At 29.3% G+C, this 14072-nt stretch overlaps 1 protein-coding gene across 1 annotated transcript; it reads right to left on the bottom strand.

Annotated features, from left to right (window-relative positions):
- Positions 1-1794: 1794 nt before the first annotated feature.
- Positions 1795-5264, bottom strand: LOC129616345 (uncharacterized). Its single transcript, XM_055531964.1, has 5 exons — positions 5156-5264; positions 3716-3802; positions 3507-3640; positions 2232-2972; positions 1795-2061 (listed from the first exon to the last, which is right to left on the bottom strand). The coding sequence occupies exons 1-5, from the start codon at positions 5262-5264 to the stop codon at positions 1795-1797; spliced, it is 1338 nt and encodes a 445-aa protein (XP_055387939.1).
- Between the last annotated feature and the right edge of the window lie 8808 nt (positions 5265-14072).

Consider the following 14072-nt stretch of genomic DNA (forward strand, 5'->3'; position numbering starts at 1 on the left):
CAATTGCTGCGAATCCCTATAAAATTCTCACTTTAGCGTTACAGGCTACTTAAAAGATTTGGTAGCCGTTGCGCAACAATAAAATGAACAATAAAGCTTCCTTAATAGTGCTATAAAGGTCGATATGAGCTTAATAACTAGAATTCCGCATTAAAATATTACGTGGGATACCTAGAAAAATGTAAATTTTCTTTTAGTAGGGTTTCGTTTTGTGTCTTCTCAATTCACTGAAATGGCTGCCAGTTAGTTTCGGTAACAACCAGAATTGAAATATCAATTTTCGGAAAATTACATTAATTACTTTCTCAGATATTAAGAAAATGTAAATATGGTCCCTAGTTCGGTCTCTGAGCCCTAATCATTCCAAAAAATTTATATGTTTATTGTTTTAACACTCCAGTTTTAAATATTAAATTTCAAGGAATTTGGTTGATTAAAATTGTCCTGGAAAAAGTCCACTTGCCAAGCTCTACTATATCCAAAAAGTCGATCAATCCATCACATAGCCAAAACAAACTCACATATAAAATTTCATGAAAATCGGGTGAACCGAACTTGAGATACACGCGTGCAACAACAGGTCGGCAGACTGACATAACGTTACTATTGTATTCACAATACTGTCGGTAAAAAAGAAACAAAAATATTGTAAATCATAATAATTTATTATTTTAATTATTTTTATTATATGAAAGATATAATGCTTTTTTGAATACAAATAATCATTTATGTAGATAATTAATAATTAATAGAGATCAGTTAATAATAGTAACTTTTCAACTAAAATTGTTAATTAATTGCTTCTGTGAGAATAAACAAACTGAAAATTGTACAAATTTTGTTTTAGGAAAAATTTACAAAACCAATTAATTTTTAATTTTATGTAAAACTTATACTAAGAAACAAAAACAGACAAAAAAATTACGAAGCTTGTTGTTCATCAGGAGCTGAAGCTCTTACCACTCGATTATTTACAAATCCACAATTAGTCAAAAGATGTTCGTATGAAGTTTCTACTTTTTCAAAAATACTTTTTGCTTTTGCTTTTTCTGCAATTTTTTTTTATCGAATAGCATCAAGATAAACTAAAGCACATATTAAGGATTTTATTTTGACACACTTGTTGTTTCTGCTTGTGGCACCTAGCCATACTATGCCATACTGGCGAAGGACATAATAAGTATGATTGGAAAATAGATTTAAATATTAAAATTTTGTTATATTTTTTTAAAACCCCAGTCGACTAGATAATTATCTAAAATTAAATTCCTCTTTGGTATGTTAGATAGAACATTAAAACTTCTTTCTAAAATTTGAATAATTTGATTAAGGCTTTCAGAAGAACTTATGAGGGCGGTATCATCAGCGAAAAGCCCAAAAGTGCAGTTTTCTGGTAATACATACTAGAACCAGGTAACCCACCATACCATACGCTATCAAAAGATTTTTGTATATCAACTGTTACCATACCAGTAGAAATTTAGAGTTTATTAAATTTTGAATTTTCAGTAATTGGTGACAAGTTTGATATTTTTCGCGAAAACCAAATTGTTTATGTGGTAAAATTCGTTTTTCTTCGACAAATAAATGCAAACGGGTTTTAATACCCCTCCCAAATATTTTTTTTGATAATGGAAATTATCATTTCCGTTATCAAATCGGCCTATAACTTGATATTGGAGTACGAGGTTTGTTAGACTTTAATATGCAAATAATTGAAGCATTTTTCCAACTGTTAGGAAAATAATTACGGATGAGACAAGCATGAAATAATGTTGTAAGAAATTTTATAGCTTATTTCGGTAGCATTTTTAACATTTCATTATTAATTCCATCTTCACCAGGACTTTTGTTGTCTTTTCGTGTTTCAATAATGTTTTTTAATTCCTCAGAAGTGAATTTGTGTATAGAATTTGTGTTAATATTTATACTTAATAAAGTGCGTAAATTTAAATTAGCTGCATTCTCAGTTTGTGAATCACTAGGGTTGCGTGCAAGTGGATCCAGTTCGCTAAAAAAATCGGCTAGTGCACTAGCTTTTTCCGCGTTACTTAGAAGCAACTTATGAACCGATTTCAAGTGAGAAATTTGCCTGTTTCTATTTTTTAGTAATTTGGAAAGTTTCGAAAAAGACTTGCTACCACTTTCAAAACTATTTGATAATGATGACCATTTTTATTTTTCATTTCTTGAATTTTCTCTTGTATTATTTTAGTTAATTTTCTGAATACTTTTTTTGTATTACCGTTTCTGTTTCTTTGCCATTGTATAAGAAGCATATTACGAGAACTTGTTATATCATGTATATTGGGGAGAAGTTTATTTTTATTTGCGGGTTTAATTTTCAAAATTAGAACTAAACACTTTGCAGCATTATTTAAAAGTGATATAAATCTGGATAAATATTCGTCAATATCCTGCTTGGTATCGATATCAATATTTGGTAAATTCTGTTCAATATATCGTAAAAATGTTTTCCAGTTTTCCATTGCAAAATTGAATAAAGAGTCGCACTCACTTTTTTGTGGTTGGCCATCTAAATCGAATAAAACCGGAAAGTTTTGTCTATTGTTGAAGGATTTCCTCTTAAAGTTCTGGGAAAATGTGTTGGTGTAGATGGAAAATATATTATGAAATTTCATATTGTTAGTATTTTCGTGAAGTATTTTCCACCAATGGTTATTAGCTATACAATTCCAAAAAGTATATCTGCAGTTCAGATCACCAATCAATAAGTATTTATATGGCAATCTAGAAAAAAGACTCAAATCTCGTTTAAATTTAGTGTTTAAATCGGAATTACTATTACCTCCTTTGAAATAAGCTGCTATCACCAGGTAATCACCAGAACTAGATAATATTTTAATAGAAATGGTTTCCAGAATTTCAGTATAAAGATTAGAAAATATATGGTTCTTTATTCCACGCTTAACAAAAATTCCTACGAAACCGTGGCCTCCGTTTTCTCTATCCTTTCGATGTATATGATATTTACAGTTATATAAATTTTTTTCGGGCTTTGGCCAAGTCTCAGTTATAATCGCTATATCAATGTTTTCTTCAAGCAAAATATCGAATAAATTCAGCAGATTTTCCAAGAATGTTTTCGGATTCCAATTCATTATTTGGTAATTATTACACATTGTTATAAATATATTTTATCCAAACTTCAGCAATAGAAGTAATTTGGTTCTCTTTGGATTTACACATTTTTAATTTTGATAATGGTTCTCTAGTTACAAAAACTATTTCAAAAGCAGTAAAAAAATTGTTTACATAATTATTTGTGTTTCTAACAAACTGAGAATTAATGTTGTTATTGAAGTGACTATCATTTAATATTGATTGCGTGGCCGCTATAGAATGAGCATGACTATGCTGTTGTAATTGGTGTTTTAAAATTTACTAGCGATAGTAATTTTGCTATTTAAATGTGGGAAATTGTTTGGATTGTATTTGAATTTTTTACTTTCCGTTTTATACATGGATATGTTTTTATTATTTACCTTGCGTAATTTTAAGGCAACCTGTAATTCAATATATTCAGCTCCTACTTTACATTTAGTTGAACTGGCTTGGTGGCTTTCTTTACTGTTGGTACATTTGGTATTATGATTTTCAATATTGGGTTTTTGCTTTTCTGGAAAAATTTTTGTCAGGTTTTGAGCTCATATCCTGCAGCGTCTTTTAAGGTGACAGTGTTCGGCCCAATGACCAAATGTTTGGCAACGGTGGCATTGAACGATTCCACCATATTTACTGGTGTTTTGATAATATTCCCACGAAACAATTGTATTTAAAACTATTTCAAATACAATTCAAAATAGTTTTAAATTAATTTTAATTCTACAGTATAACAACAATTCTTTTCTTTTTTACCGACCGTATTGTGTAAACAATAGGTAAGTTATGTGATGGCAACAAATTTTGCATATCGAGTTTTCGGTGGGAATGCACTTCTCCATAGTAGGGAAGTGTAAATAAACTATTTTTAGCAACCTGTCGGTCTGTCGGTCTGTCGGTCTGTGTGTGCACACGTGTATCTCAAATTCGGCTGAACCGATTTTGATGAAAGTTTATATGTAAGTTTGTTTCCACCATGGCACGGATCGATCAACTTTTGGTACATATCAGGCCTCGGGAACTGCACTTTTTAGCGGGCCTGTTTTACATTTTTGAACATTTTGAAGAAAATATTCAACTGATTTACTTGAAATTTTATTTATAAGCTCAGCTCGACCGTCCGCAAAAATTCGTATGTTTTGGAAGAAATCAGGCATCGGCAACTAGACGTTTACTACGGGCCAAATATACATTTTTGTGTATATAAAGAGAAATAATCAACCGATTTCATTGAAATTTAATATATGAACTTCTCGTATTAAAGCAATGAACATATAACTTTTTTGGAAAGATCAGGGCTCGAGAACTGATTTGCGGGCCGATTTTACATTTTTCACCATATCCACAAAACAAATTGATGGAATTTCTTGAAATTTGATATTTGAGTTCTGGTTGTTACCGAAACTAACTGGCGAGCATTTCAGGGAATTCGGGTTGCACAAAGCGAAACTCTACTAAGAGCCAAATTTACATTTTTCTAAGTATGTTAACTATAAGCTTACTAATGTCCTAAAAACTGGAAAGAAGTATTTAACAGAGATTTTTATAATATTCTGTAACACTTTCATTTAACTAGACAATACACAATGCGGTTGGTTATGTGCTGACCACATCAGATTTTTTTTTATTGGTATGAAAAGAAAACTTCCTTTTATTCGGAATAAAATACTTTTTTTTATTTTTTGCTAATATATTTCATGCGCTACGTACGCACTTTATCAAAGCTGACTTTCTTCTCCAAAGTACTCAAAGGTCTTCATAAAATGGATACCTAAGGGTTAAAATCCATTCTAATCAATATGAATTTAGAATGTCTCACAGTATTTTTACTACCATTTTTGTAGGAGTTTCACTTCTGTCGTATGACTAAAAAATTTGCAGTTTCACTATCTAGATTTTTATATAGTGTTTCGTATTCATTTAACGTATTACAAAAAATCTTTGTACAAATTTTTTAACTTTTGATAGCATACTCTTTTATGCCCAATTGAGACATCTTATTTTTAATATAAACGTTATCTTTGTCAGTAACATCGATATGTGGCACGTGTTCTTCTTTTTTTAACATTGATTGATTCATCAATATCATCATTTGCTGGTATTTGGCTTAATGGAGCAAAATAATTATTTTCAGTTGACATTAACTTGTTTTTTTTTTTTATTATTATTAGCTTTAGCCATTGTTTCTAATATTTTATTATTATAATATTTTTATGTTCATCGTCACTAGATGAACAATTTCTTATTATTTTCAAACTCGTAATTATGTAGAGGTATAAAAAAAATTTTTAATATAAAAAAAAAAAATTAAAAACCGGATTATCGATATACTGATGCAACTGTATCAGTGGAATGATCATACGATACTGATAAATCATAAATATTAAAAAAAAAAAAAAATTATTTATTTGACCACATGAAGCATTGCCGTTTTGTTCTTGTCGGCTGAATGCTATTTCGATACACCACTTTCGTAATTTCTGACTTAAAACCACTTATCATAGGTTTTCGAAGATGATCTTTCAGTATATGTAATCAGTTTTTTGCTATTTTATTTAATTTCGTACATACACCTCCACTTAAAATTCGTTTTTGGACGCATTTTGATCCATATCCAAAGTCGTTGGAGTATGAACCAAATTTTCATATATATTTTTCAAAAAATTTTTGAGTGCTATAATGACTCATGTTATTAAAAAAAAATGTTTGTATGACATTGATCACTGTAGCACATTACCTGTAAATTAAACAATTCAATTTTGCTATTTACCCAGTTCCAAAATTTTATTTATTCCATAAATAATTTTTTTGTTTATTCACCTTACTTGTTTTTTCACATACTTAACTAAACAAAACATATTTTAAAAACTTTTTAAAAACATTAGATCGCTTTGTTCTCATATTTCAAGGGGTGCTTACAAAATATCGTGTAGTAATTTTACTTTTGTCAAATGTTTCTAAACCTGAAACAAATTTTTATTATTCTCCTCATAAAATACCAGTTATTTCAAATATTTGAGAGTCCCTTTTTACAAAATGGAAAAATAACAAAAGTGTCCGCTATAAATTCATCTATTAATTAAATTTTGTATTTTTGAATGTAAAAATTGAGGGCTCAAAATTTTTTTCTTTGGAATAACTTTAAAAACATCAGTTTAATTTACAATTCGTCATCAACTACTTAAGTTTATTGACCACACTCAATATTTGATTAAAGTTAATCATATGATATATGATTCATTGTTTTAAACATATTTTGAACAGGTATAATTGACTATTATAAGTCAGTGTAAGCTTTTCGCTGACAAATTTAGTACATACTGTATTGGAGGCCTTTCATAATGTGTTGAAACCGTCATTCTAATTGTTTTAAAAAAAAATCCAATAGAATAATGCTTTTGTCGAATTCCAGCTTTTTTAATGCTTTGAAATTCTTATATATTCATTGCAGAGAAATATTCGATAGTAACAATTTCAATGGAACTATATCAAAAAAAAATCTGATGTGGTCAGCACATAACCGACCGCATTGTGTATTGTCTAGTTAAATGAAAGTGTTACAGAATATTATAAAAATGTCTGTTAAATAGTTTTTTCCAATTTTTAGGACATTATAGTAAGCTTATAGTTAACATACTTAGAAAAATGTAAATTTGGCTCTTAGTAGAGTTTCGCTTTGTGCTACCCGAATTCCCTGAAATGCTCGCCAGTTAATTTCGGTAACAACCAGAACTCAAATATCAAATTTCAAGAAATTCTATCAATTCGTTCTGTGGATATGATGAAAAATGTAAAATCGGCCCGCAAATCAGTTCTCGAGTCCTGATCTTTCCAAAAAAGTTATATGTTCATTGCTTTAATATGAGGAATTCATATATTAAATTTCAATGAAATCGGTTGATTATTTCTCTTTATATACACAAAAGTGTATGTTTGGCCCGTAGTAAACGTCTAGTTGCCGATGCCTGATCTTTCCAAAAAATTTACATGTTCATTGTTTTAATACGGGGAATTCATATATTAAATTTCAATGAAATCGGTTGATTATTTCTCTTTATATACACAAAAATGTATATTTGGCCCATTGTAAACGCCCAGTTGCTGATGCCTGATTTCTTCCAAAAGTTAGGAATTTTTGCGTATGATCGAGCAAAGCTTATATATGAAATTTCAAGTAAATCGGTTGAATACTTTTTTCAAAATGGTGAAAAATGTAAAATCGGCCCGCAAATCCGTTTTCGAGCCCTGATCTTTCCAAAAAATTTAATGTTCATTGTTTTAATACGAGGAGTTCATATATTAAATTTCAATGAAATCGGTTGATTATTTCTCTTTATATACACAAAAATGTATATTTGGCCCGTAGTAAACGTCTAGTTGCCGATGCCTGATTTCTTTCAAAAGTTAGCAATTTTTGCGGACGGTCGAGCTGAGCTTATATATAAAATTTCAAGTAAATCGGTTGAATATTTTCTTCAAAATGCTCAAAAATGTAAAACAGGCCCGCTAAAAAGTGCAGTTCCCGAGGCCTGATATATACCAAAAGTTGATCGATCCGTGCCATGGTGGAAACAAACTTACATATAAAATTTCAACAAAATCGGTTCAGCCGAACTTGAGATACACGCGTACACACACAGACCGACAGACCGACAGACCGACAGACGGACAGACAGACAGACCCACAGACCGACAGACCGACAGACGGACAGACCGACAGACAGACAGACCCACAGACCGACAGGTTGCTAAAAATGGGAATCATTTAAGGAAGTTTATCAACCGGCATCTAATTTCTGCTTAAGAAAGAGAATCAGCAATAATGAACAAATACGAAATTAAGTTCAACAATTAATAAAATTTAATAGTTCTTCTCTAATAGCTGCAAATTAAATATTTCTACTAAAAAAATTATTGAAATTATAATTTGATATGAAATATTTTTAAAGCAATTAATTTGACATATTTCATAAAAAACAATGAAACTTAGGAAAAGAAAGACTCTTAATCAAAATATCTTTTTACCGACCGTATTGTGTAAACAATAGGTAGGTCATGTGATGGCAACAAATTTTGCATATCGAGTTTTCGGTGGGAACGTACTTCTCCATAGTAGGGAAGTGTAAATAAACTATTTTTAGCAACCTGTCGGTCTGTCGGTCTGTCCGTCTGTCGGTCTGTGTGTGCACGCGTGTATCTCAAGTTCGGCTGAACCGATTTTGATGAAATTTTATACGTAAGTTTATTTCCACCATGGCACGGATTGATCAACTTTTGGGATATATCAGGCCTCGAGAACTGCACTTTTTAGCGGGCCTGTTTTACATTTTTGAACATTTTGAAGAAAATATTCAACCGATTTACTTGAAATTTTATATATAAGCTCAGCTCGACTGTCCGCAAAAAGTCGTATGTCTTATGGAAGAAATCAGGCATCGGCAACTAGACGTTTACTGCGGGCCAAATTTACGTTTTTGTGTATATAAAGAGAAATAATCAACCGATTTCATTGAAATAAAATATATGAATTCCCCGTATTAAAACAATGAACATGTAAATTTTTTGGAAAGATCAGGCATCGGCAACTAGACGTTTAATACGGCCAAACATACACTTTTGTGTATATAAAGAGAAATAATCAACCGATTTCATTGAAATTTAATATATGAATTCCTCATATTAAAGCAATGAACATATAACTTTTTTGGAAAGATCAGGGCTCGAGAACTGATTTGCGGGCCGATTTTACATTTTTCACCATATCCACAGAAAAAATTGATGGAATTTCTTAAAATTTGATATTTGAGTTCTGGTTGCTACCGAAACTAACTGGTGAGCATTTCAGGGAATTCTGGTAGCGCAAAGCGAAACTCTACTAAGAGCCAAATTTACATTTTTCTAAGTATGTTAACTATAAGCTTACTAATGTCCTAAAAATTGGAAAGAAGTATTTAACAAACATTTTTATAATATTCTGTAGCACTTTCATTTAACTAGACAATACACAATGCGGTCGGTTATGTGCTGACTACATCAGATTTTTTTCCTATAGTGTAGGAAAATTAAATTACAATATTCTATCATAATTCTGAATCAGATGAATCAGATTCTGATAGTTTTAAATCGATATGCAAAAAGCAACATTATTTTTATATTACTATTATTATTATAACTATTTCGATTATATAATTGTTGATATTTATAATAACTACTGTTATTATTATTTTTATATGAAAAATACTTCTGAAAATGCCCGAGCATTCCCGTACTGTAATGTCCAAATCTTTCAAAAATAGATCAAAATGTTTCAGTCAACCTTTACAAATATGAATTGTAAGTATACCTTGAAAATCTGATTATAAAGTCAAATCCTAGCGAAATAGATGAAGAAAATTTTTGGGACATGTATAAATTATAATATGGCACTTTGTTACCGAATTTCCTGGTGTCAGCCCAATACCTAGCTACCATGGTGCTACCCAGCTACCCGGAAATGCCATGACATATCACTAAATCTTCTAAAATATATCTGAGCTGCGACCCTTCATGCACCTTAAAAAGCTTTATTATTTCAAATATTTAAAATTAGTTCTTAGAGTTGTATGGTAGACATTCAAACCTGAAAAGATATTTCATAGAAACTTCTGAGACATACCTGAGCTGTGGTTGAACACATGACTTTCATTAGTTTTATTAGTTTTTGAAATATTTAAAATAATATTCTTGAGTGGCATAGCAAGTATCCGAATCCATGGTTCGAATTGTTTTCCTTAAATTAGCAACAGTCCCTGGCAGAAATAAAAACACAATTTTTGAAAGTTTGGTGGGTGGTGTTTTGCTCTTTCTTGGACAGTTGTTCGAAGGAACAAATGGCTTTATCAAAATCAACGCAAAATCTTTCGCTTAGAGGAAATATATTTTTAAATGTCCATACAACAGAAACTCTTTCAAGTGATTACGAACTTCATACAGAATTGTTAGTCTAGTAAAAACCATTGTTCAAATTCTTTCAATCTAATTAGGTTAAATGTTCATTTTTTCGCATGTGTTAAATTTAAAATTGATACCTTTGCGATGTAATCATTTTCATGATACAAGTGTACGAAAAATAATGGGACATAAAGAGCAATTTTTTTTACGTTTGTGCTATTTTGATTTATATCCATAAGTTTTTGCTACATGACTTACAAAATGAACATTTTTGATCAAAAAAGTGGATATGGATCAAAATCGCACTGGACCATCTCTAATTAATTTGCTATAACTCTCGATCTCCTTGTCGAAATTGAACAAAACTTTACAGTCAAACTCTTAAAACTATAATAAAACTACTAACAGAAATTTAAAAAATCTCTCGATTCAAAAGTTATCTCGTATGGATCAAAATAGCACTTAGTCGAAGCCTTCTCTTTTATAAAAATTACTAGAAGTAAGTATATGCATAAGTAGGTATACATATATAAAACTAGTCGTGTGTGCTTACATTGCAAGCCTTGCAAGTATGATGCCTGTAGTTTTGAAATTGTGTTCCATTCTGTGGCTGAGATATTTTAAGTTTACTTTATTTCTTCAAAAACACACCCATAATATACATATAGATATGTTTTTTCCTGATAAATAATAAGATAAAACTTAAAACTTAAAATAAAAAAGTTCTGAGAAATAATTACGCAAAAATCCATACTTAAACAAATAATTAGTTCCTTTGAAATCTAATACCTTTTGAGTAATTTATTTTAAAACTTCACTTTGAGTTATGTCTCATAAAATCGTAAAATACCTTTTACAATAAACACTTTAAGCCTTAAATTATTGTTAATTATAAACTACAATTCATGCACGTATGTATTTGGAGTTTATAATACATGCGAATAAAACGCGTGACTGTAGAATGAGTTAACACCAATACTAACGTATATAGGGTAATACGTATCGCATACGATTTCTATGCGAAAAGTCTCAGGTTCGAACCCTGAAAAATCCTGAAAAATGCGATTTGCCAGATAAACTTTTTTTATTGATAATTTTATTTTTACCGACCGTATTGTGTAAACAATAGGTAGGTTATGTGATGGCAACAAATTGTGCATATCGAGTTTTCGGTGGGAACGTACTTCCCCATGGTAGGGAAGTGTAAATAAACTATTTTTAGCAACCTGTCGGTCTGTCGGTCTGTTGGTCTGTGTGTGCACGCGTGTATCTCAAGTTCGGCTGAACCGATTTTGATGAAATTTTATATGTAAGTTTGTTTCCACCATGGCACGGATCGATCAACTTTTGGTATATATCAGACCTCGGGAGCTGCACTTTTTAGCGGGACTGTTTTACATTTTTGAACATTTTGAAGAAAATATTCAACCGATTTACTTGAAATTTCATATTTAAGCTTTGCTCGATCATACGCAAAAATTCCTAACTTTTGGAAGAAATCAGGCATCAGCAACTGGGCGTTTACTACCTGCCAAATATACATTTTTGTGTATATAAAGAGAAATAATCAACCGATTTCATAGAAATTTAATATATGAATTCTCCGTATTAAAACAATGAACATGTAAATTTTTTGGAAAGATCAGGCATCGGCAACTAGACGTTTACTACGGGCCAAACATACACTTTTGTGTATATAAAGAGAAATAATCAACCGATTTCATTGAAATTTAATATATAAATTCCTCCTATTAAAACAATGAACATATAAATTTTTTGGAAAGATCAGGGCTTGATGGAATTTCTTGAAATTTGATATTTGGGTTCTGGTTGTTACCGAAACTAACTGGCGAGAATTTCAGGCAATTCGGGTAGCACAAAGCGCAACTCTACTAAGAGCTAAATTTACATTTTTCTAGGTATGTTAACTATAAGCTTACTAATGTCCTAAAAATTGGAAAGAAGTATTTAACATACATTTTTATAATATTCTGTAACACTTTAATTTAACTAGACAATACACAATGCGGTCGGTTATGTGCTGACCACATCAGATTTTTTTGGATTATTTTAAATTTTTTTTTTTATTTTGTTTATATTTTTTGTTTTATTTTTTTTTTTTAATATATAACAGATAAATATTATTATAAAAATTTAAAGAAAAATTCCAAAAAAAAAATTATTTCAATAGTTAAGTACATAAATATGTATGTATATATTTTTTTAAAGCTTCCTAACTAATTTTTTTAAGCTTTCTATATGAATTGAATGATATAGAATATATACAAATAAATTTTAACGCATATTAATTATATCATGGGAGTAAACTTACAAAAATTAATTTCTCAAATAAAGAAAAGGTTTAGTCAAAAACAAAATAATAATTTTATTCAAATATGTATGTATATATATATGAATATAATATGTAGGTATGTATATATGAAAGTTTTAGAATTGAAGATTTTAATATTTTTCGTTCCAACATATGAACGTATGTACATATGAATGTATTAGAATGGAAAATTTTGAAATTTTGCTGTTGGGACAATTAGAAATAAAATTATTAATACAAACACACGTAATTATGAATGTATACCTAGTTTTTTAAACATATATTCACATATGGTGAACATATAGAAATAAATTTCTCAAATAAAGAAAAGGTTTAGGTTAAAATAAAATAATAATTGTATGTACATATGAATGTAATTTTTTAAATAAAGAAAAGGTTTAGGCAAAAACAAAATAATAATTTTATTCAAATATATGTATGTACATATGAATGTATTAAAATTTAGCATTTTATAGTTTTTCGTTTGGAACAATAAAAATAAAATTCTAACTACATACGTATATACATATATTCTGTATGTACATATATTTTTTTAAAGCTTGCTGACGAAACGTAATGTTCAAAACAATAACAAATGAAATATTAATATTCAGATGTCACAAAACATCTGATGTCTGATAAAAGCTGACATTTATTTACGTTAAGATTAATTCGATTATCCGAACCAAAAATATGTGAGATCATTATATTTTCAAATATTATTTATTTCTCGGTTTGTGTTTCTAATAATAAAAATAACGTAAAACGTATCATTTATTTCTTGGTTTGTGTTTCTAATTATAAAAAGTATAAAAGAAAAAAGTGATTTTGTTATACAAAAATTTTTTCAGAAAATCTTAAAATAGAGCCATTTCGGGGCTAAAAACTTCGAATTTAAATTAATTTAAATTCTTAAATAAAAATTTAAAGAAAATTTCCAAAAAAAAAAATTGTTACAATAGTTAAGTACATAAATATGTATGTATATATTTTTTTAAAGCTTCCTAACTAAATTTTTTCAGCTTTATATATGAATTGAATAATATTCAAAACTGTAGAATATATAGAAATAAATTTTAAACGCATAATAATTATATCATGGGGGTAAACTTACAAAAATTAATTTCTCAATTAAAGAAAAGGTTTAGTCAAAAACAAAATAATAATTTTATTCAAATATGTATATATGAATATATGTAGGTATGTATATATGAAAGTTTTAGAATTGAAGAATTTAATATTTTTCTTTCCAACATATGAACGTATGTACATATGAATGTATTAGAATGGAAAATTTTGAAATTTTGCTGTTGGGACAGGGTATAATCGGAAAGTAATCAAAAACGCGCATCGATACAGCATCAATGCAAAAAAAAGTTGCTGATACTATACCGATGTGATGCGTTTACCTTACTGATGCACTAATTTTTTGACATTTTTGGACATTTTCTAAATCATATGTGTTTTGACATTTATTTTCAAAAAATTTTCTTTAAAAGCGCTAAAATATTATCAACCATGGAAAATCAATTAAAACAAAAAATTTTAAAGATAGTTTTGGGAATTTTAATATATGAGACATCTGAAAACATTAAATTGAATTTTTTATGTAACGCTTCCACGTTGAAAGGAAAATCTGGGTCATTGTTTTTAATTTCTTTGAAAATTCTTCTCCATAAAATTCCTT

The sequence above is a fragment of the Condylostylus longicornis genome, unplaced genomic scaffold (genome assembly GCF_029603195.1).
Source record: "Condylostylus longicornis isolate FDR11 unplaced genomic scaffold, ASM2960319v2 ptg000184l, whole genome shotgun sequence".
Taxonomy (NCBI): Eukaryota; Metazoa; Arthropoda; class Insecta; order Diptera; family Dolichopodidae; genus Condylostylus; species Condylostylus longicornis.